Source organism: Eleutherodactylus coqui, chromosome 5, assembly GCF_035609145.1.
Source record: "Eleutherodactylus coqui strain aEleCoq1 chromosome 5, aEleCoq1.hap1, whole genome shotgun sequence".
NCBI classification, from domain to species: Eukaryota; Metazoa; Chordata; class Amphibia; order Anura; family Eleutherodactylidae; genus Eleutherodactylus; species Eleutherodactylus coqui.
The window spans coordinates 134,322,587-134,346,892 of NC_089841.1; the positions used below are offsets into that span (position 1 = coordinate 134,322,587).

A 24,306-nucleotide genomic window follows, 5' to 3' on the forward strand; every position below is an offset into this window, starting at 1 on the left:
GAGAGAGAGAGAGAGAGAGAGAGAGAGAGAGAGAGAGAGAGAGAGAGAAGAAAGAGAAGAGAGAGAGAGAGAGAGAGAGAGAAGATAGAGAGAAAGAGAGAGAAAGAGAGAGAGAGAGAAAGAGAGAGAGAGAGAAAGAGAGAGAGAGAGAGAAGAGAGAGAGAGAGAAAAGAGAGAGAGAAAGAGAGAGAGAAAGAGAGAGAGAAAGAGAGAGAGAGAGAAAGAGAGAAGAGAGAGAGAAGAGAGAGAAAGAGAGAGAAAGAGAGAGAGAGAGAGAGAGAGAAAGAGAGAAAGAGAGAAAGAGAGAAAGAGAGAGAGAGAGAAAAAAAAAAAAAAAAAAGCTCGGTCCCGGCGTCCCACATACAAAAATGCTTGAGTTTCCTATTGTAGTCAATGGGGTTCGTTACTCGAGTAGAGCTCTCGAATTTTACAAAAAGCTTGACTCGAATAACGCGGACCCGAGCATTTGGGTGCTCGCTCATCTCTAATACCAAGCAATCAGATCTGTTAGTTTACTTATTTAGTGTCATCTCATGAAGAATTAAGCTTACATCTGTAAACAGCGCACACATTGTAGATTTTTCCAATAACTGTATCCAAAAGTAAAAATCAAATGTTTATCAAAAATGAAACACAAAAGCCCATAAGGGATTAATTACTCACAACATAAAATGCACTAAAAAAACAAAGCAAGAATAAATCCCCAACTGCTCAAAGACATGGAGGGTTTTTCTGGTGTCACATTATTCTACAGACTTGCAGAGGTCATCTCTGGTGGTGCACTTTGAGCTCTACTTGAAGGTGAAGAAGCCAATCGAGCCTGCAGCCAGGTTATGTAATCCTCTAATGGCATCTGTACTAGATGTTCTCTTACAAACTGCAAAACAGAGAGCAATAAGGAAAATAAAGCACACTATGGAGAAATATACAATTTAATTATTAAAAACATCTATGTCCCTACAAATGATTAGAGGTAAATTAAAAATGTATGTACTTGTATAGAACATTTCTTCTTAAAAGGGTTGTTTCACAATTAAATATGTTTATTCTTTTCGATTCCCCAAAGTTTTCAATTCGATATTTTTTTGAAATGCCCATGTATAGATATTGAAGTTACACACTTGCTATTGTGAAGCCTGCTGTCTTTTTATTCCCTCTCAGAACATTCATCTAATGTGTCCTATGGCACTGGAAGAAGCTGCTTCCAGAACATATGCAGGATTAATTTTGCTGCCCATGTACAAGAGGTCCAACACTGCAGCAATTAAATGGATGTTCTGAGCTGGAATTAAAAGAACACTAGGAGGCACCATAAAAAGTAGGTACAGCTATATCTAGGAAATTATCATAGAGACAAGTGTCTGAAAGATGTGGTCCCACCTCCAGGTCCTGCACCTATCTACCCCGACCCCTGCCCCACCTATTGAGGTGGAGTCTGACTGGTGTTTCCAGGCATGTACTGTATGACGAGTTGGCCGTTCATGCATGTGGTTCTATCCATTTAGTTATATGGAAGTTACGGAACAGCTGAGGTCATGCCATAAAGGTCTAACATTGGAATACACCTTTATTATCTTTTCATGGAAAAATCTCTTAAAGAAGTGTCATAATATTCAATTAATAATTTATTTAGTAATATGAAAAACTTAATCATGTACAGTAGTTTGTATATTAAATGGATTTTTAGCCTTTTTCCTGTGCATGACAGGCTTAGAGGCTAATCTTAGGATCCAGGATGCCACGACAATTTAATGACACCTCAAAATTGCATCATATAGGTCTGAAGGGACAATGGTGGGAGTCCCCTCTTTGTGTAATGCCTTAGATGCTGCAGTTACTATTGACTGTGGCATCTAAGTGGTTAAAGCTGGGATCAGAGTGCCATGTTTTGCTCCTGGGACCTGTAGTATTATGTACTTCCAGGGTCACACTGCTGCAGGTGTGGTTGGTTTGGCTGGCTGATGGTGTGGATTTCTCGAGCTAGTCAATCACCATGGGTCTGTACACATAAATAGCAGCCCCTCTTACTAGGGGGTCATTATATACCTTTACATCTCCTAACTAAACCCAGGTATTAGGATGCATGCTGTGCAGATCTTTGTTTGTTTTGTGTCTTGTTCTGTTCGTCTAGTTTGTGGTCTGCATGCATGAGGTGTTGTTTGATATTTGGCTGATGTCCCTTGCTTGAACTATATCCTATGTCTGATCCACCCGTCCAATTGATAGTCAGACACTTGGTCCATGTTTACTTGTCCTACCCATTCATTGGTGAGTGGACACTCGAGCCTTGTCCTGTTCATTCCTCTTCGTCCGTTGGTAGGCGGACGCTAGGGCCTTGTCTGTCTGTCTGTAGGTATGCAGCTGCCTTGTGTGAATGATGACCTGTCTGTAGCTGCTGTGTGTGTACTTGCTGTGTCCATGTCTTATGTTTTCTGCCTCTTAATGTCTTTCCATCTAGAGCAAGCCAGCTTTCCTTAGGTTTCAGTGTGGGGCCGTACTTATTGGGACAATCGCTCCACTTGTAGGCAGGGTTCCTTTTCCTGTGGTTTGGTAGTCTTAGAGTAGGGACTTACAAGACAACAAGGACCCTTGACGTGGGCTCTTGAGCTTATGTACTTAGGCCAAAATACTAACAAAGGCTTCGTACTTAATGATATATCCATCTACCTTGCTGTGTTAGTACATTGGTAAGTATTTGGCTACTTTGTCTGGTCTGAACTCCATCAGATGTCTGATTTCATGTCTGTTTTGTGATCTCAGATGTCCGATCGTGTGTGTATCACTTCCAGCCCTAAATTGATTACTTGTGTGTAGGTCGCTGTTCCCTTCAGCCACGAACGTAACACAGAGTTATTTCAGACTGAGGCAGTTGCAAGCATCAGCTGTTTAAAAGAGTTGGCACTCACCATGTATGGACTCTGTTTTCTAAAAGAAGAAAACTTCTATCACCCCTGGTAATCATTATTATTGCCAGGAGAAGCCAGGGTTAGCAACACATTTCATTTGGCCTAGATGTAATGCGTGGACGCATCAGGTCCCCCAAAAGGAATATCACCAAGGGTTATTTTGGTCGGACACATGAATAATACTGAAGATGTCAATAAATACTAGTTTGTATGATCACCGGACTAAGTATTTATACATGTATAGCTCTGCAAATTGTACATTACAATTATCTGGGCCTGCTTCATTGAGAAAACTGTCACCACCACTATGGGATAGCATAGATTTAGTTACATATAGACTCAAGAGATCTGAAAGAACAGTTTATTTACCCTTTTGGTCTTTTTTATGAGGCGGGGATGAATTACAATATATTAAAGCGATACAGCGGTTGAGTTCATGTAAGCATAGGTTAATAAAATGGTTAATATACTGTTTATAATGAAAGATGATTGCACAAGACAAGAAGCTTTATATTTAGCTGTGTGTGGGAAACATCTCCACAATTTAGGTGTTCATCTATTGTCTATAGTTACTGATATGTCAGCGTGGAGAAAAATATTTTAATAGACTTTGGATTTCTGTTTAACTAAAGAGGATCTGAATTTAATTGTGAGGCATGAATCAGAGTTTTATGGCTGCTCCACGGTGCCAAAAAGCAATCAGCAGGTTATAATTAAACTGTAAATAAACAAAGTCTGCGTGAGCTTACAGGATCATTTCACCACAATAGGATCCTGTGCTGGCACCACATGATGCCTTATATTCTGGAGGGGTCTAGAATTTTAACCAGTGATAGGTTTTTATTTGTGAAGGGGGGGGGGGGGGGGAGAGAGTATGAATCCAAAGCTGAGCTGAAAAAAAAATTAAATAACTGAATTGAAAGTTGAATACAGAATTAATAAGATGATTTTACTAATTGATAGTTGTATGTATTGTATTAACATGGTTTATTTTGTTACACAGTAGTTCTTCTTGGGGTAGTTTTTTGGCAGGAGTTTTGCTCAGCTGCGTAAAGCCCTGAGAAGGAGATAAAGCTTCGAAATGCGTAGGACCTTTTGGACCTAGTAGGCCAGTGTTAGGAGAGTGTGTTGTCACACAGTTGTTCCATTTTGTGCATGCAGGACACCACTGTCCCGGACATCCTGGTGCTTTCAAGCCAGCGGCTGCTTGCACGGGCTTTGGGACTTTGTGGTTATACTCATCCGACGGGATAACTTGGAACACCTTGTTCTGCATAGCAGTCAAGCTGGGAAATTGTCACACTGAGAGGGACTGCAGGGAGCTAATATACTAATCAAGTCAAGGTACTTTTTTCTCACTTTTCTAACTCCTACAAGCATACAGGGGGATCATTGACTATTGGCCCATGGTGCATATATACTACTGCCATCTGTGTTCTCATTGCAGTTTTCAGGTTTATTAATGTCTGTCAGCAATTCAGGAGGACTGCTATTTCTTGTTAACCTTAAATTCTGCTTTAACCCCTTCCAGTCACAGGATGTACGTGTACATCCTGATTGGGAAGGGGTTCCTGCAAATGGCAAGTGTTTCTCATTGTTTTCAATGGGAAATGTCACATCACATTGCACTCGCGTGCACCTAGCACGCTGGGCAATGTTTTTCCTCGCCCTATTGAAAATGATGGGCGTGGCGTTCGAGGAAACGGCCAAACATAGGACATACCAAAAATTTTTCCTGCACGCAATGTGGGAAAAAGAAATGGCTCATGAATATGACTCCATTCAGAAAAATGAGATTCATATTCAAACAAGATTTATGCGCCCCGCAATGCACAAATCCTACATGATTTTCTGGACCATGTAAAAATGGCCAGGTGCTGTAATTAAAAAAGGCAGAATTTATGTATTTTTTCTCCCTGCCCTCCAAAAAATTTAACACAAGTTATGCAATATATTCTATGTACCCAAAAATGGTACCAATAAAAACTACAATTCACTACACAAAAGAAAGAAGCCATCATGTGGCCATGTCAATGGAAAAATAAAAAAGTTATGGCTTTTCAAAAGTGGAGATGAAAATCCCCCCAAATCATTGCGTTCTCATGTCAATAAGGGGTTAAAATGTATTGATACACGTTAAGATTTATCGTTCCCTCAGTGATTACAAGGTGTAAGAGAGCAGCCCCGAAGCCTGATGCTGCTCCACAATTGGGATGAAGTATTGTGTTGGAATGCAGTGTTTTTTCCCTCCAAGCATAGCATTGTGAAGTGAAGCTAAAAAGTTCCACATTTTTTCATCTGGTAGAACATTTTCCCAGAAGCATTGTGAAACATTCAAGTGGTCTTGGGTAAATTTGAGATGGGACGCACGTTTGCTGTGTTGTGAAATAAATGCTGGCAGGCGCCAGGTTTAAAGAACGGCAAGTCTCCTGAGCGGTTTATGTGTGGTGGCCATTCCGGTCTGATAGGTGGGCGACCTGCAAGCAAGTGAACCGCGTTTGCTTACAGGGGTAAAGTAGGACTGATGCACAATATAAAGTTGAACTAATGGATTTTTAATGGTGGCAGAAGCAAGATAGATTGTTCAAATTTAGAGCCAGATGAGCCCCAAATAAACAAGATAAAGAGGGGGTTTAAAGATTAAAAAAACTCATCGGGACTTTTACCAACATATGCTGCAGGATATATAAACATTTAGGTTGTAAAACCATCTTAATGAGATTCATACGCCCTGCACCTGACAGAGGCAGCTTATACCATAATTTAAGTTTCGCTTTAACCATATCATGTAACGGAGTAATGGTCTCAGTTATAGTATCTTTATGGTCACATGCCATTCTTATCCTGAGATATTTAAAATTGGATACAATCAAAAGGCCATAGCAAGAAATACAGGGGTCACTAATTGGGAAACAGGCTATGGAGTTTTGCCAATATATAACCCAGGAAACTGAGAAAAGGTGTCTATCAGTTGTATGGCCTGATCAAATGACTTCTTTAGATTTTGGAGGAAGAGAACCTTTTCATCGGCATATAGCCTGACCACACTCTCCTGTCGCCAACAAATACCAGTGAGAGGAGGGGTACATCACAGCCATATAGCCAGGGATTCTATGGATATGGCAAATAAGGCAGAGGATAAAGGGCAGTCTTGATGAGTTTCCTGTGAAAGGGAGAAGTTAGTGAAAGGAATATCATTACCTATAATATGGATTTATAGATAAGTTTCACCCATCTCAGAAATTGGGGTCCAAACCCAAAGCGATGAAGACAGGCCTCTAAAAAAGGTCATTCTAGTGAATCAAAGGCCTTCATTGTGTCTAGGAATGCGAGGGCCTACGGCAGATCATAAAATATGCCAATCTGAATGGTTGCTTGGACTGTATCGATATTTATGGTGATGGACTTTCCAGGCATAGAGCCTGTTTGATCGGTGTGGATGATGGACAATGTAACGTGGTTTAGGGCCCTTTTACATGGGATGACATGTTGGGCACAGATGCCCGACAGGTCATCCCAACGATGATCATTCCTGTGCTTTTACACAAGAACGAGCACCGCTCAGTGAATGGAGAAGGAGTGTACTGGGGATCGTTCCAGCCCGTCCACGTCTATTCACAATAAATAGGCAATCGTTCATAAGTGAATAACTGCCTGTTTACATGGGCCTATCAGTCGTTCTGTTTTCCGCACGCAGAAACTGAGCGACGAACAAAAAGCAAACAAATTCTCATTCCACTACAACAGAGGAAGAGAAAACTATTACCAAGATTGTCTGTTTTTGATTGACATGCCTCTACTTTCTTAGTTATAGTTAGTAGAGCAGCAGGGGTGGAGTGCAGTCTGTCCTCAACAGTGGAAAGATGATTCTCTAATACATGTAGACGGGCACAAAATTTTTGGCATATCTTGTGCAGAGGGCATTTGCCTGTATCGGTGCCAAGTCCAGAACAGCCACTGAGGTAACGCTAAGTCCAGCTACCACTACCAGACTGTAAGGATATGGAGCAAATCGTCCTATGTGGCAAGTAACAAGTGAGGCTACGCTGAAATGGCAATTAGTGGACTGCAGGGTAGCAGGAGCTCAGAATTACGTCAGGATGAATGGTATCCCTGGGAAGCTGAGCTTAGCAGCATCCCTCCCTGTTGGCTGCATGCTCTCTAATTTATAGAAAATGTATTCAACTGTAGACTAAAGTACACCCAGATCTTTAGCCATGCTTTTACAGCTTTTTTGCAGCTTCATATGTCTCTATAACTCGCCTTCTAAGGTATTCTGAAGCTGAGGCATGGTTCACACTAACTAATCTTTCTTGAGAAGAACAAATGTTTCAGTAACCAGGCTTTTTGTGCCTCTATTAAATGGGCAAAGCACTTGTGTAACCCATACTTTCAATATCATCTTCTTAATTGCAGCCTATTTTGCAAATTAGCTCCTGGAGAAGTAATTAACACAGCCATTTACTTACTTTTTCTCCCTGCACTGTGAATGTTACTCAATAAAAGACATGGATGGTACTACTGGTTTTGTGTTATTCGTTTAGTTAGATTGGGTTTATCTATTATTGGGACTTGATTGAACATTCAGACCACATTTTATTAGTAATTAGTGCAGAAATCCAGGGAATTCCAAGGGGCTCACTTACTTTTTTTGCACATTGCACAATATGCTCACAGTGCATAAAAGATGACTGTTTTTACTTGTATATGTCAGTCTGATATCCCACACTCATTAAAAGGAATTCTACTCTGCTGTCATTCCCAGCTGCTCAAATTGGGGAAAGGCTCATGGTTTAGTGAGTGGCATGATGAATTCTCAGCTCTCGGTATATAAGAATAACTATATTACCAGGGGTCACTAACTGATGAGTTACAACCTTGTCCTATCTTGTCAGTGATGGAGAAGAAGACAAAGTAGTGACTGACAGCAAAGGAAAGAATTCTGAAAAGCTACACAGAAAGTCACAATATGTCCTCCCCTGCTGCTTCCTACATTAGCTCTCTCTGCCTGAGGCAGCTCATTTACTCTACGTCATCGCAGGAATACGCGTGATAGCCCATCTTAGCAGTGGCAAACTATGGGGGGCTCTAATATAATAAATGGTGACAGTTCATCGTACTCTATGCAAATAGCATATGGTTTGTCCACATTATAATGTGCAGAATGAGGAAGTCTATACCTATATCTTTACTATACATATACCATTCATTAGCAGTCTATTAAACAGGGAAAATAAGGGTTAGTGGTCCTCCAAATTGTCTAAGGTCAAACATCTGTATGTATAATTTGATGTACTAGGCAATGTCCACACAAGCACTGCCATAATATTCACAAATGTTCCACTATTGATTATGCATTTGTGATCCTGCTACAAAACAAGCCATTAAATTCTCTTAATCCAATACAACGGCTTTAATTTGTAAACTTGTGATCAGAAAGACTTATTAAGGCCATCTGTTCACGGCCATTGCATTTTACTGCAGCAGATTTCCGCCAAGGGAGAACACTAAAGTCACCGTAATTTTTCGCTATTGTTATGATAGGTTCATCACGGAAAATAGCAGCATGCTGCGAGCAGATAATCGCGGCAGATTTCTGCTCGTGTACATCGGGCTGCGCTTTCCATAGTTAACCTATGGTAAGTGTTTCATGCATTACCTGCGGGCAGATTATCGCCACAGATAACGCAATGACATATCGCCCGTGGACAGGAGGCCTTAGTCAGATCAGGTCTAAGGCTTATAAAAGGGTGCTTTCACATAGGCTGGAATTAGCCTGCAATATGCACCAAAACCTGCAGCTTATTCTGCCACTGTGGAAATCCACACCAAAATCTGCAGATCTAAATCTTGACTTTAATATGGAATTGCAGGCAGATTAAAGCCATTTTCAATTCTGCATCAAAATCCGCAGGTAGTTCTGCAAATTTAGTGTGGAATTTACTGCGGAATGTGGTGGGTCCTGCACACTAATTCTGTCCATTTGAAAGCACCCTAAGGCCCAATGTCCACGGCATAAATTGATTTACAAAATCCGCACAGGTCTCCCGCAAGTGTAATCCGCATCCATAGGGAATCATTGGGCACCCACAGGTAATTAAATACCTGCGGATGGCATTTTCCTTCGGCGTGCGGATCGCACGCGTGAGAAAACAACCGCAGCACGCTCCATTTTTATGTGGTTTTCCCGCACAAGTGGCTCCTGTGGCTTTCATTGAAGCCAATGGAAGCTATCCGGATCCACGGCACATCCACAGCTGTCACTTTGTCTATGCTATGGACTGCGGCAAAGCAGGAGTTTAAAAAGAAATAAAAGAAGGCACGGCGCATGTGCGGCACGGCGCCGGCAGCCCGAGCGCATCCGTCGTGCAAAAGAAAGAAGATCCGTCCATAACGGAGAAGAGCCCTGCTGTGTCCGGACAGGTGAGTAAAATGTATTTTTTAGCCTCATGTCTGCGGGCCGGGTGGAATCTGCAGTAGGATTCAGCATGGGGAAACTGTACGAGCCCATGGACATGAGGCCTAAGGGTGTACTGCCATGTGCCAAAGTATCACATCAAGTATACATCAGTATTATGCATTCATGCCAAAACTGTACATTATCAAACTGCTACTTTATTTTGCATGGTAATTACGGGAGAAAAAAACATTTTTAGAGTAATTTACTATAATACACAAGGTTTTTAGTCACACAACACATTATTGGTGTCATTCCATGTGTGAGAACACATCTTGTAAAAAAAAGTAAGTAAAAAATGTGATCTGAACGAGACTTGATAATACTCTTGATAATCATAAGGTTAGATACCATATTTCTATAAAGCTACTTTCACAAACCTATGGAGGAAACAAAACCTATATATTTTTTTAAAATTTTCTACTATTAGCAATACTGTACATTTTCTTCCTCTAGGCAGAAGCCGAAATCAGGCAGCTATTTAGTTAATGTTAATTAAAGGTAAGTTATTAGTTTGCTCTAAAGTCCCTGTCAAAGTTTATATATTGCTTTGTGAAGTGAACGCAGGAGATTGATGAAATGTTAATGCCAGCCAGTAATGAATGTAGGAGAAAAGAGAACAAAACAAAGTGTCCTTCTTCACAATTCTGATGTTCTTGTACATGGCAGCTGGGGTTTAGAAAGTGCTTATAACCCTGCTGTAATAATAAGGGTTAATACTAATGTTCACCTCTATAGCCACACTTATGTCAGGAGAACACAATTCCCAGGTACGAAGTCCATTCAGAACCTTTAGGAAGGCGTTGGGTCGTATTCTAATAACCTGCTTTTCCTCCAGCTTCTCAAGCTTTTCTAAAATCTTGTGTATTTTCTGATTATTTTTCAGAACAGGAGGGATCCTAGAAAGCAGCATTATAAACCTGGAAGAGGCAAACAGAATCGATAGGAAAAGTTATTCTAAAAAGAAGTTTTTAGTTTGATATCAGCAAAAAATGATAATGGCGAAATGAGTTATTCTAAAGAGTTCTGTTTAAGATCTACATATAGGAAGATTCTTAGAGTATAAAGCACAAACAATAGACAATTACATATACATTATTGATGAAGATGAATATGCAACATCTAAAAGGGAGAAGCAGTGCTACTATTCCCTTCAGGAAACGTAGCCAAGTCTTATTTATATGCACTGAAAGCACAAGCTCTAGTCGGGGAGCTCTGCGGCTTGACTCCCTTTACAGCTACGTTTTTAGGGCCAGTTATTTTTGTAAATCGGAAAAAAATGAAATTAACATAAAAAATGCATACCACATATAGTAGAGAGATGAAACAAAAAGAAAAGTAATTTCAAAATAGAATTCACATACATTAAATCAAAAATCGAATTAAAATGTTTGTCCCATGATTAAATACTATTAGAGATGAGCGAGCACCAAAATGCTCGGGTGCTCGTTACTCGGGACGAAATTATCACGATGCTCGAGGGTTCGTTTCGAGTAACGAACCCCATTGAAGTCAATGGGCGACCCGAGCATTTTTGTATTTCGCCGATGCTCGCTAAGGTTTTCATGTGTGAAAATCTGGGCAATTCAAGAAAGTGATGGGAACGACACAGCAATGGACAGGGCAGGCGAGGGGCTACATGTTGGGCTGCATCTCAAGTTCACAGGTCCCACTATTAAGCCACAATAGCGGCAAGAGTGGGGCCCCCCCCTCCCAAAAACTTTTACTTCTGAAAAGCCCTCATTAGCAATGCATACCTTAGCTAAGCACAACACTACCTCCAACAAATCACAATCACTGCCTGCATGACACTCCACTGCCACTTCTCCTGGCTTACATGCTGCCCAACCGCCCCCACAGCGCACACCAAAGTGTCCCTGCGCAGCCTGCAGCTGCCCTCATGCCACGCCACACTCATGTCTATTTAGAAGTGCGTCTGCCATGAGGAGGAACCGCAGGCACACACTGCAGAGGGTTGGCACGGCTAGGCAGCGACCCTCTTTAAAAGGGGCGGGGCGATAGCCCACAATGCTGTACAGAAGCAATGAGAAATATAATCCTGTGCCACCGCCATCAGGAGCTGCACACGTGGGCATAGCAATGGGGAACCTATGTGCCATACACTATTCATTCTGTCAAGGTGTCTGCATGCCCCAGTCAGACCAGGCTTTTTAATTCATAGACACAGGCAGGTACAACTCCCTATTGTGAAGTCCCTGTGGACCGACAGCATGGGTGGCTCCCTGGAACCCACCGGCGGTACATAAAAATATCCCATTGCATTGCCCAACACAGCTGAGGTAGTAATGTCGTGCTTAATGCAGGTGGGCTTCGGCCCACACTGCATGCCCCAGTCTGACTGGGGTTCTTTACAAGTGGACAGATGTAGGTTAAACTCCGTGTGCACCTACAGCATGGGTGGCTCCCTGGAACCCACCGGCGGTACATAAAAATATCCCATTGCAGTGCCCATCACAGCTGAGGTAGTAATGTCATGTTTAATGCAGGTGGGCTTCGGCCCACACTGCATGCCCCAGTCAGACTGGGGTTCTTTACAAGTGGAAACAGATGCATTTATAATTCCCTGTGGACCCACAGCATGGGTGGGTGCCAGGAAGCCACCGGCGGTACATAGAAATATCCCATTGCATTGCCCAACACAGCTGAGGTAGTAATGTCGTGCTTAATGCAGGTGGGCTTCGGCCCACACTGCATGCCCCAGTCAGACTGGGGTTCTTTACAAGTGGACACATGTAGGTTAAACTCCGTGTGCACCTACAGCATGGGTGGCTCCCTGGAACCCACCGGCGATACACAAAAATATCCCATTGCATTGCCCAACACAGCGGATGTAACATAAGCTGTAATGCAGGTGGGCTAAAAATTCATTTGATTACACTGTAGGCGAGGGCCCACAAAAATTGCTGTATCAACAGTACTAATGTACATCAGAAAAATTGGCCATGGCCAACCAAGAGGGCAGGTGAAACCCATTAATCGCTTTGGTTAATGTGGCTTAAGTGGTAACTAGGCCTGGAGGCAGCCCAGTTTAACGAAAAATTGGTTCAAGTTAAAGTTTCAACGCTTTTAAGAGCATTGAAACATATAAAAATTGTTTAGAAAAATTATATGAGTGAGCCTTGTGGCCCTAAGAAAAATTGCCCGTTCGGCGTGATTACGTGAGGTTTCAGGAGGAGGAGCAGGAGGAGGAGGAGGAATATTAGACACAGATTGATGAAGCAGAAATGTCCCCGTTTTGGATGGTGAGAGAGAACGTAGCTTCCATCCGCGGGTGCAGCCTACGTATTGCTTACGTATCGCTGCTGTCCGCTGGTGGAGAACAGAAGTCTGGGGAAATCCAGGCTTTGTTCATCTTGATGAGTGTAAGCCTGTCGGCACTGTCGGTTGACAGGTGGGTACGCTTATCCGTGATGATTCCCCCAGCCACACTAAACACCCTCTCTGACAAGACGCTAGCCGCAGGACAAGCAAGCACCTCCAGGGCATACAGCGCGAGTTCAGGCCACGTGTCCAGCTTCGACACCCAGTAGTTGTAGGGGGCAGAGGCGTCACGGAGGACGGTCGTGCGATCGGCTACGTACTCCCTCACCATCCTTTTACAGTGCTCCCGCCGACTCAGCCTTGACTGGGGAGCGGTGACACAGTCTTGCTGGGGAGCCATAAAGCTGGCAAAGGCCTTGGATAATGTTCCCCTGCCTGCGCTGTACATGCTGCCTGATCTCTGCGCCTCCCCTGCTACCTGGCCCTCGGAACTGCGCCTTCTGCCACTAGCGCTGTCGGATGGGAAGTTTACCATCAGTTTGTCCACCACCGCCCTGTGGTATAGCATCATTCTCGAACCCCTTTCCTCTTCGGGAATGAGAGTGCAAAGGCTCTCCTTATACCGTGGATCGAGCAGTGTGTACACCCAGTAATCCGTAGTGGCCAGAATGCGTGTAACGCGAGGGTCACGAGAAAGGCATCCTAACATGAAGTCAGCCATGTGTGCCAGGGTACCTGTACGCAACACATGGCTGTCTTCACTAGGAAGATCACTTTCAGGATCCTCCTCCTCCTCCTCTTCCTCCTCCTCAGGTTATACACGCTGAAAGGATGACAGCCCAGCAGCATCTGTACCCTCAGCAGTGGGCCAAGCTGTCTCTTCCCCCTCCTCCTCATCCTCTTCATGCTCCTCCTCCTCCTCCTCAACGCGCTGAGATATAGACAGGCGGGTGCTCTGACTATCCAGCGACATACTGTCTTCCCCCGGCTCTGTTTCCGAGCGCAAAGCGTCTGCCTTTATGCTTTGCAGGGAAGTTCTCAAGATGCATAGCAGAGGAATGGTGACGCTAATGATTGCAGCATCGCCGCTCACCACCTGGGTAGACTCCTCAAATTTTCCAAGGACCTGGCAGATGGCTGCCAACCAGGGCCACTCTTTTGTAAATAATTGAGGAGGCTGACTCCCACTGCGCCGCGCAAGTTGGAGTTGGTATTCCACTATAGCTCTACGCTGCTCATAGAGTCTGGCCAACATGTGGAGCGTAGAGTTCCACTGTGTGGGCACGTCGCACAGCAGTCGGTGCACTGGCAGATTAAACCTATGTTGCAGTGTCCGCAGGGTGGCAGCGTGCGTGTGGGATTTGCGGAAATGTGCGCAGAGCTGGCGCACCTTTCCGAGCAGGTATGACAAGTGGGGGTAGCTTTTCAGAAAGCGCTGAACCACCAAATTAAAGACATGGGCCAGGCATGGCACGTGCGTGAGGCTGCCGAGCTGCAGAGCCGCCACCAGCTTACGGCCGTTGTCACACACGACCATGCCCGGTTGGAGGCTCAGCGGCGCAGGCCAGTGGTCGGTCTGCTCTGTCAGACCCTGCAGCAGTTCGTGGGCCGTGTGCCTCTTCTCTCCTAAGCTGAGTAGTTTCAGCACGGCCTGCTGATGCTTGCCCACCGCTGTGCTGCCACGCCGCGTGACACCGACTGCTGGTGACGTGCTGCTGACACATCTTGATTGCGAAACAGAGGTTGCGTTGGAGGAGGAGGAGGAGGAAGGTGCTTTAGTGGAGGAAGCATACACCGCCGCAGATACCACCACCGAGCTGTGGCCCGCAATTCTGGGGGTGGGTAGGACGTGAGCGGTCCCAGGCTCTGACTCTGTCCCAGCCTCCACTAAATTCACCCAATGTGCCGTCAGGGAGATATAGTGGCCCTGCCCGCCTGTGCTTGTCCACGTGTCCGTTGTTAAGTGGACCTTGGCAGTAACCGCGTTGGTGAGGGCGCGTACAATGTTGCGGGAGACGTGGTCGTGCAGGCCTGGGACGGCACATCGGGAAAAGTAGTGGCGACTGGGAACCGAGTAGCGCGGGGCAGCCGCCGCCATCATGCTTTTGAAAGCCTCCGTTTCCACAAGCCTATACGGCAGCATCTCTAGGCTGATCAATTTTGCAATGTGCACGTTTAACGCTTGAGCGTGCGGGTGCGTGGCGTCGTACTTGCGCTTGCGCTCAAACTGTGGCACTAGCGACGTCTGGACGGTGCGCTGAGAGCCATTGCTGGATGGGGCCGAGGACAGCGGAGGTGATGGTGTGGGTGCAGGCCAGGAGACGGTAGTGCCTGTGTCCTCAGAGGGGGGTTGGATCTCAGTGGCAGGTTGGGGCACAGGGGGAGAGGCAGTGGTGCAAACCGGAGGCGGTGAACGGGCATCGTCCCACCTTGTGGGGTGCTTGGCCATCATATGCCTGCGCATGCGGGTGGTGGTGCCTCCCCAGCTGATCTTGGCGCGACAAAGGTTGCACACCACTGTTTGTCGGTCGTCAGGCGTCTCTGTGAAAAACTGCCACACCGTAGAGCACCTTGACCTGTGCAGGGTGGCATGGCGCGAGGGGGCGCTTTGGGAAACAGTTGGTGGATTATTCGGTCTGGCCCTGCCTCTACCCCTGGCCACCGCACTGGCTCGGCCTGTGCCCACACCCTCACTTGGCCCTCCGCGTCCTCGGCCGCGTCCACATCCTCTAGGCCTACCCCTACCCCTCAGCATGCTGTATTACCAGTGATTTGATTTCCCAGGCAGGAAAGAAATTGGCGCAAGGCTGCACTCAACCGTAGCTGGTTGCGTCTGATTTTTTTACGTTCTCCACGCAGCACACACGTACCCAGAGCCCTTAGGACTGACACAGGCAGGCCAAATATAATTAATTCGCTTTTTTGCAAAGGGAGGGCCCCACTGCGGATATTCAATGAACAATACGTTTAATAACTGTGGTGTGGCCCTGAAAAAGTGTCACACAACTTTAGTGTAGCAGAGTTATTAACTCTGGCAGAGCAGGTATTTGCCAGTCAGGAAAGACAATGGCGCAAGCCTGCAGTAAACCGTAGCTGGTTGCGTTTGATTTTTGTACGTTCTCCACGCAGCACACACGTACACGGAGACCTTAGGACTGACACAGGCAGGCTAAATATAATTAATTCGCTTTTTTGCAAAGGGAGGGCCCCACTGCGGATATTCAATGAACAATACGTTTTATAACTGTGGTGTGGCCCTGAAAAAGTGTCACACAACTTTAGTGTAGCAGAGTTATTAACTATGGCAGAGCAGGTATTTGCCAGTCAGGAAAGACAATGGCGCAAGCCTGCAGTAAACCGTAGCTGGTTGCGTTTGATTTTTGTACGTTCTCCACGCAGCACACACGTACACGGAGACCTTAGGATTGACACAGGCAGGCCAAATATAATTAATTCGCTTTTTTGCAAAGGGAGGGCCCCACTGCGGATATTCAATGAACAATACGTTTAATAACTGTGGTGTGGCCCTGAAAAAGTGTCACACAACTTTAGTGTAGCAGAGTTATTAACTCTAGCAGAGCAGGTATTTGCCAGTCAGGAAAGACAATGGCGCAAGCCTGCAGTAAACCGTAGCTGGTTGCGTCTAATTTTTGTACGTTCTCCACGCAGCACACACGTACACGGAGACCTTAGGACTGACACAGGCAGGCCAAATATAATTTTTTCGCAAATTTGCAAAGGGAGGGCCCCACTGCGGATATTCAATGAACAATAACTGTGTTGTAGCCCTGCCTACACAATTCTGTCCCTGTAGTTTCAATGGAGGGTGCAATGCTCTGCACAGACGATTTTTTGAAAAAAAAAAAAATGCAACACTGCTAACAGCAGCCAGCACAGTACTGCACACGGTTAAATTTGGCCCTAGAAAGGACCGTTGAGGTTCTTGAAGGCTACACTCACTCCTAACACTCTCCCTGCCTAAGCACCACTGCTGTCCCTAATACCGGGTGCAATGCTCTGCACTGCCGATTTTGAGAAAAAAAAATAAAATTTCCACTGCTAACAGCAGCCTGCACACACGTAGATGTGGCCCTAAGAAGGACCGTTGGGGTTCTTGAAGCCTACACTCACTACAAACACTCTCCCTACAGCAACTCCAATAGAACAGCACTTTCCCTCACTAACTCACACGGCATCTGTGGCGAGCCGCGGGAGGGGCCGACTTTTATACTCGGGTGACATCTGATCGCCCCAGCCACTCACAGCAGGGGGGTGGTATAGGGCTTGAACGTCACAGGGGGAAGTTGTAATGCCTTCCCTGTCTTTCAATTGGCCAGAAAAGCGCGCTAACGTCTCAGAGAGGAAACTGAAAGTAACCGGAACACCGCGTGGTACTCGTTACGAGTAACGAGCATCCCGAACACCCTAATATTCGCACGAATATCAAGCTCGGACGAGTACGTTCGCTCATCTCTAAATACTATCTATATCTGTCAGCTCATGCAACACAAAACATGTTCCTGTATCTAAATATTGCAGCTACGGTACATATCTGGTATACCAACCTCTAGTTTTCTTTCGACTCCCTCTCAGAACATTGATCTGATGTGCCAAATAGCAATAGACACATATGCTCAGAAGGTCGGTCTCACCACCTCAGATTCCCTTAAGGGCTATGTTGTACCCTTTTTTGTGTTTTTGGGAATGAAGACGTTTTGTAATTGATTTTTATTAATTTCGGATTGCTTGATTTCTATGCTGGCATTGGTTTCCAAGGCACTGTAGGCCTGAAATCCTAACAAATTTTGTTGGTGAGAGTATACTGATGGGTTGTTTCTCAGCTCCTCCCCTAGCCTGCTTCCCTGTAGTGAACGTGTATTCACTGCCTTTTCTTTGAGCTATTGAGTGCTGTATGACAGGGCTGGAGAATGGTGGAGAAGATCAAGAGGAAAGAGAGCAGGGAAAGCTACTATAACAGAGGGTATGATTCATTCTTGGTGAATTTTCTGCTCCTATCAGCAGTGAGGGGGAATGGGGACAGCAGCTACTCAGAGGGAGGATTAAGTAGACAGTTGTATATTTAATGGGTGTGGCTATGCTTCACAGCCTCTATAGGAGGGGGGGGGGGAGAGCTGAGCTTGTGCATGTTCATGAAAGACTAGCTGATCAGTGATTGGAATGCCTCTGAGCCTGAAATTTGAATGTAGGAGAGCCTTGAAAACCAAGTAACAGGCTTCTAAATGCACGGGAAGGAAAATGCAATGCAAAAAACAGATAAGTGCATCATTTTTTTCTGCTGGGAATTAGTAAGATATGTATGCATTAATTGTTCATGCATCAAGGTTTCCATAGTCTTCAAACATGAGCAGCATAGTGATTGATTTCTGGTAGCTTTTAAGAATCCCCATTTTCACTGTTTGTCAGAGAAGGTCAAGTAAAGAAACTGCTTCTAGAGTCTTGATTCCTATCGGCTGGTCTGAGCATTAGCTGGAATCACTGTGATGCTCATTTACATGAGGATCCAGGTGGTAGAACCAAGCTGCAGTATGGGGCATTTAACTACCAGCACAAGACACATTAGGTAAATGTTTTGTCCTGGAACCAGAGGATCACTTTAAGTAAATTAGAGCTCTGTTAGGACATGATCTGGATGGTGCCTCAAGATCTTGGGGTAAATGAGAATGTTTCCATTCACTAAGAGCAAGCAGAGATCATTGCAAATGGTGGGGAGATTTATATACCAATATACCAAAAGTCATGGGACAGGAATTAATCAGGAACTAATATCTTATAGAACCAACTCTAGCAAGGCGAAATGCAGCAACTCAACATGGCATCAATTTCACAAGTGGATGGAGGATATTTGGAGGGATGTTGAGCCATGCTGTCAGGATAGCCACCAACAGCTCCTAGGTATTTGAAGGTGCAGGATCTTGGGTGTAAATGGACCTCTCCAACACAACCCATACATGCTCAATTGAGTTCATGTAATGGCGATTGTGCAGGCCACACTAGTTGTAGGAAATCTCTAAAATGCTCCTTGCACCAATTCTGGACAATATGGGCCCGATAGCACTATACTGCTGAATATCCCATCATTTTGGGGGTACATAAAGTGCATGAAGGGCTGCAAGTAGAGATGAGCGAACGTACTCGTCCGAGCTTGATACTTGTTCAAGTATTAGCGTGTTCGGGATGCTCGTTACTCGTAACGAGTACCACGCGATGTTCGGGTTACTTTCACTTTCCTCTCTGAGACGTTAGCGCGCTTTTCTGGCCAACTGAAAGACAGGGAAGGCATTACAACTTCCCCCTGCGTCGTTCAAGCCCTATACCACCCCCCTGCTGTGAGTGGCTGGGGAGATCAGGTGTCACCCGAGTATAAAAATCGGCCCCTCCCGCGGCTCGCCTCAGATGCGTTGTGAGATAGCTGAGGGACAGTGCTATAGTGTTGGAGCTGCTGTAGGGAGAGCGTTAGGAGTTAGTGTAAGCTTCAAGAACCCCAACGGTCCTTCTTAGGGCCACATCTAACAGTGTGCAGTAGTGTGGAGGCTGCTTCTAGCAGTGTTGCACGATTTTTTTTTTTGCTATATCGGCCGTGCAGAGCATTGCGCCCTGCAGTAATACTACAGGGACAGAAGTGGTGGTTAGGCAGGGAGAGTGTTAGGAGTTAGTGTAGGCTTCAAGAACCCCAACGGTCCTTCTTAGGGCCACATCTGACCGTGTGCAGTAGTGTGGAGGCTGCTTTTAGCAGTGTTGCACTTTTTTTTTTTTTGCTATATCGGCCGTGCAGAGCATTGCGCCCTGCAGTAATACTACAGGGACAGAATTGCGTAGGCAGGGCCAGAAGACATCTTATAGATTGAATATACGCAGTGGTCCTTTTGCAAAAAAAGATTTGATAAAAATCTATTTGGCCTGCCTGTCACTCTGCTCAGTGTTGTGGGTCCGTGTGTGCTGGGGGTTGTAGTTCTCCAAATAAATACGCAGCCAGCTAAGTGTTACAGCAGGCTTGCGCAAAATTATTTCCTGCCTCTGAAATCACCGCTCTGTTGCACTTAATAACAGACAGTGCAACACTGCAGTTCCGTGACACACACATCAGGGACAGAATTGCGTAGGCAGGGACAGAAGACATATATAGATTGAATATACGCAGTGGTCCTTTTGAAAAAAAAATCTTTGAAAAACAAATATTTGGCCTGCCTGTCACTCAGTGTTGTGTTGTGGGTCCGTGTGTGCTGGGGGTTGTAGTTCTCCAAATAAATACGCAGCCAGCTAAGTGTTACAGCAGGCTTGCGCAAAATTATTTCCTGGGGTTCCGTAAACGAAGTCAGCCTCCAACCACAGGCCAATAAGCGGCACATTTAATTACAGCGTTCTGTTTCTGCACTGCTGCTAATACACCATGCTGAGGGGTAGGGGTAGGCCTAGAGGACGTGGACGCGGGCGAGGACGCGGAGGCCCAAGTCAGGGTGTGGGCACAGGCCGAGCCACTGCGGTGGCCAGGGGTAGAGGCAGGGCCAGACCGAATAATCCACCAACTGGTTCCCAAAGCGCCCCCTCGCGCCATGCCACCCTGTAGAGGTCAAGGTGCTCTACGGTGTGGCAGTTTTTCACAGAGACGCCTGACGACCGACGAACAGTGGTGTGCAACCTTTGTCGTGCCAAGATCAACTAGGGAGGCACCACCACCAGCATGCGCAGGCATATGATGGCCAACCACCCCACAAGGTGGGACGATGCCCGTTCACCGCCTCCGGTTTGCACCACTGCCTCTCCCCCAGTGCCCCAACCTGCCACTGAGATCCAACCCCCCTCTGAGGACACAGGCAGTACCGTCTCCTGGCCTGCACCCACACCCTCACCTCCGCTGTCCTCGGCCCCATCCAGCAATGTCTCTCAGCGTAGCGTCCAGACGTCGCTAGCGCCGCAGTTTGAGCGCAAGCGCAAGTACGACGCCACGCACCCGCACGCTCAAGCGTTAACCGTGCACATTGCAAAATTGATCAGCCTAGAGATGCTGCCGTATAGGCTTGTGGAAACGGAGGCTTTCAAAAGCATGATGGCGGCGGCGGCCCCGCGCTACTCGGTTCCCAGTTGCCACTACTTTTCCCGATGTGCCGTCCCAGCCCTGCACGACCACGTCTCCCGCAACATTGTACGCGCCCTCACCAACGCGGTTACTGCCATGGTCCACTTAACAACAGACACGTGGACAAGCACAGGCGGGCAGGGCCACTATATCTCCCTGACGGCACATTGGGTGAATTTAGTGGAGGCTGGGACAGAGTCAGAGCCTGGGACCGCTCACGTCCTGCCCACCCCCCAAATTGCGTGCCCCAGCTCGGTGGTGGTATCTGCGGGGGTGTATGCTTCCTCCACTAAACCCTCCTCCTCCTCCGACGCAACCTCTGTCTCGCAATCAAGATGTGTCAGCAGCAGCAGCACGTCGCCAGCAGTCGGTGTCACGCGGCGTGGCAGCACAGCGGTGGCCAAGCGTCAGCAGGCCGTGCTGAAACTACTCAGCTTAGGAGATAGGAGGCAAACGGCCCACGAACTGCTGCAGGGTCTGACAGAGCAGACCGACCGCTGGCTTGCGCCCCTGAGCCTCCAACCGGGCATGGTCGTGTGTGACAACGGCCGTAACCTGGTGGCGGCTCTGCAGCTCGGCAGCCTCACGCACGTGCCATGCCTGGCCCATGTCTTTAATTTGGTGGTTCAGCGCTTTCTGAAAAGCTACCCCCACTTGTCATACCTGCTCGGAAAAGTGCGCCAGCTCTGCGCACATTTCTGCAAATCCCACACGCACACTGCCACCCTGCGGACCCTGCAACATCGGTTTAATCTGCCAGTGCACCAACTGCTGTGCGACGTGCCCACACAGTGGAACTCTACGCTCCACATGTTGGCCAGACTCTATGAGCAGCGTAGAGCTATAGTGGAATACCAACTCCAACTTGCGCGGCGCAGTGGGAGTCAGCCTCCTCAATTATTTACAGAAGAGTGGGCCTGGTTGGCAGCCATCTGCCAGGTCCTTGGAAAATTTGAGGAGTCTACCCAGATGGTGAGCGGGGATGCTGCAATCATTAGCGTCACCATTCCTCTGCTATGCCTCTTGAGAAGTTCCCTGCAAAGCATAAAGGCAGACGCTTTGGAATGAGAAACGGAGGCGGGGGAAGACAGTATGTCGCTGGATAGTCAGAGCAACCTCATGTCTATATCTCAGCGCGTTGAGGAGGAGGGGGAGGAGCATGAGGAGGAGGGGGAAGAGACAGCTTGGCCCACTGCTGAGGGGACAGATGCTGCTTGCCTGTCATCCTTTCAGCGTGTATGGCCAGAGGAGGAGGAGGAGGGGGAGGAGCATGAGGAGGAGGGGGAAGAGACAGCTTGGCCCACTGCTGAGGGTACAGATGCAGCTTGCCTGTCATCCTTTCAGCGTGTATGGCCAGAGGAGGAGGAGGAGGAGGAGGATCCTGAAAGTGATCTTCCGAGTGAGGACAGCCATGTGTTGCGTACAGGTACCCTGGCACACATGGCTGACTTCATGTTAGGATGCCTTTCTCGTGACCCTCGCGTTACACGCATTCTGGCCACTACGGATTACTGGGTGTACACACTGCTCGATCCACGGTATAAGGAGAGCCTTTGCACTCTCATTCCCGAAGAGGAAAGGGGTTCGAGAATGATGCTATACCACAGGGCGGTGGTGGACAAACTGATGGTAAACTTCCCATCCGACAGCGCTAGTGGCCGAAAGCGCATTTCCGCGGCCCAGGTAGCAGGGGAGGCGCAGAGATCAGGCAGCATGTACAGCGCAGGCAGGGGAACACTCTCTAAGGCCTTTGACAGCTTTATGGCTCCCCAGCAAGACTGTGTCACCGGTCCCCAGTCAAGGCTGAGTTGGCGGGAGCACTGTAAAAGGATGGTGAGGGAGTACGTAGCCGATTGCAGCACCGTCCTCGGTGACGCCTCTGCCCCCTACAACTACTGGGTGTTGAAGCTGGACACGTGGCCTGAACTCGCGCTGTATGCCCAGGAGGTGCTTGCTTGTCCTGCGGCTAGCGTCTTGTCAGAGAGTGTGTTTAGTGTGGCTGGGGGAATCATCACGGATAAGCGTACCCACCTGTCAACCGACAGTGCCGACAGACTTACACTCATCAAGATGAACAAAGCCTGGGTTTCACCAGACTTCTCTTCTCCACCAGCGGACAGCAGCGATACCTAAGCAATACGTAGGCTGCACCCGCGGATGGAAGCAGCGTTCTCTATCACCATCCAAAACGGGGACCTTTTTGCTTCATCAATCTGTGTATAATATTCCTCCTCCTCCTCCTGCTCCTCCTCCTGAAACCTCACATAATCACGCCGAACGGGCAATTTTTCTTAGGCCCACAAGGCTCAGTCATATAATTTTTCTAAACAATTTTTATACGTTTCAATGCTCATTAAAGCGTTGAAACTTTCACCTCAACCAATTTTTATTTTAACTGGGCTGCCTCCAGGCCTAGTTACCAATTAAGCCACATTAACCAAAGCCATTAATGGGTTTCACCTGCCCTCTCGGTTGGGCATGGGCAATTTTTCTCAGGTAAATTAGTACTGTTGGTACACCAATTTTTGGGGGCCATCGCCTACAGTGTATTCAAATTAATTTTTAGCCCACCTGCATTAAAGCTGACATTACCTCAGCTGTGCTGGGCACTGCAATGGGATATATTTATGTACCGCCAGTGGGTTCCAGGGAGCCACCCATGCTGTCGGTCCACACGGAGTTGTAACTGCATGTGTCCACTTCTAAAGAACCCCAGTCTGACTGGGGCATGCAGTGTGGGCCGAAGCCCACCTGCATTAAGCACGACATTACTACCTCAGCTGTGTTGGGCAATGCAATGGGATATATTTATGTACCGCTGGTGACTTCCTGGCACCCACCCATGCTGTGGGTCCACAGGGAATTATAAATGCATCTGTTTCCACTTCTAAAGAACCCCAGTCTGACTGGGGCATGCAGTGTGGGCCGAAGCCCACCTGCATTAAGCACGACATTACTACCTCAGCTGTGTTGGGCAATGCAATGGGATATATTTATGTACCGCCGGTGGCTTCCTGGCACCCACCCATGCTGTGGGTCCACAGGGAATTATAAATGCATCTGTTTCCACTTCTAAAGAACCCCAGTCTGACTGGGGCATGCAGTGTGGGCCGAAGCCCACCTGCATTAAGCACGACATTACTACCTCAGCTGTGTTGGTCAATGCAATGGGATATATTTATGTACCGCCGGTGGCTTCCTGGCACCCACCCATGCTGTGGGTCCACAGGGAATTATAAATGCATCTGTTTCCACTTCTAAAGAACCCCAGTCTGACTGGGGCATGCAGTGTGGGCCGAAGCCCACCTGCATTAAGCACGACATTACTACCTCAGCTGTGTTGGGCAATGCAATGGGATATATTTATGTACCGCCGGTGGCTTCCTGGCACCCACCCATGCTGTGGGTCCACAGGGAGTTGTAAATGCATCTGTTTCCACTTCTAAGGAACCCTAGTCTGACTGGGGCATGCAGTGTGGGCCGAAGCCCACCTGCATTAAACATGACATTACTACCTCAGCTGTGATGGGCACTGCAATGGGATATTTTTATGTACCGCCGGTGGG

The 24,306-nt window shown here is 46.9% G+C and overlaps 1 protein-coding gene across 1 annotated transcript in view; it reads right to left on the bottom strand.

Moving 5' to 3' along the window:
* Positions 1 to 328: 328 nt before the first annotated feature.
* The window catches only part of CCDC60 (coiled-coil domain containing 60), a 182,410-nt gene continuing 158,432 nt past the window's right edge, over positions 329 to 24,306 (bottom strand). The window contains exons 13-14 of the mRNA XM_066603197.1: positions 10,094 to 10,283; positions 329 to 877 (exon numbers count right to left, since the gene is read on the bottom strand). Of these exons, the coding sequence (XP_066459294.1) occupies positions 749 to 877; positions 10,094 to 10,283 (319 nt within the window). The 3' untranslated portion in view covers positions 329 to 748. The remainder of the gene's footprint in view (positions 878 to 10,093; positions 10,284 to 24,306) is intronic.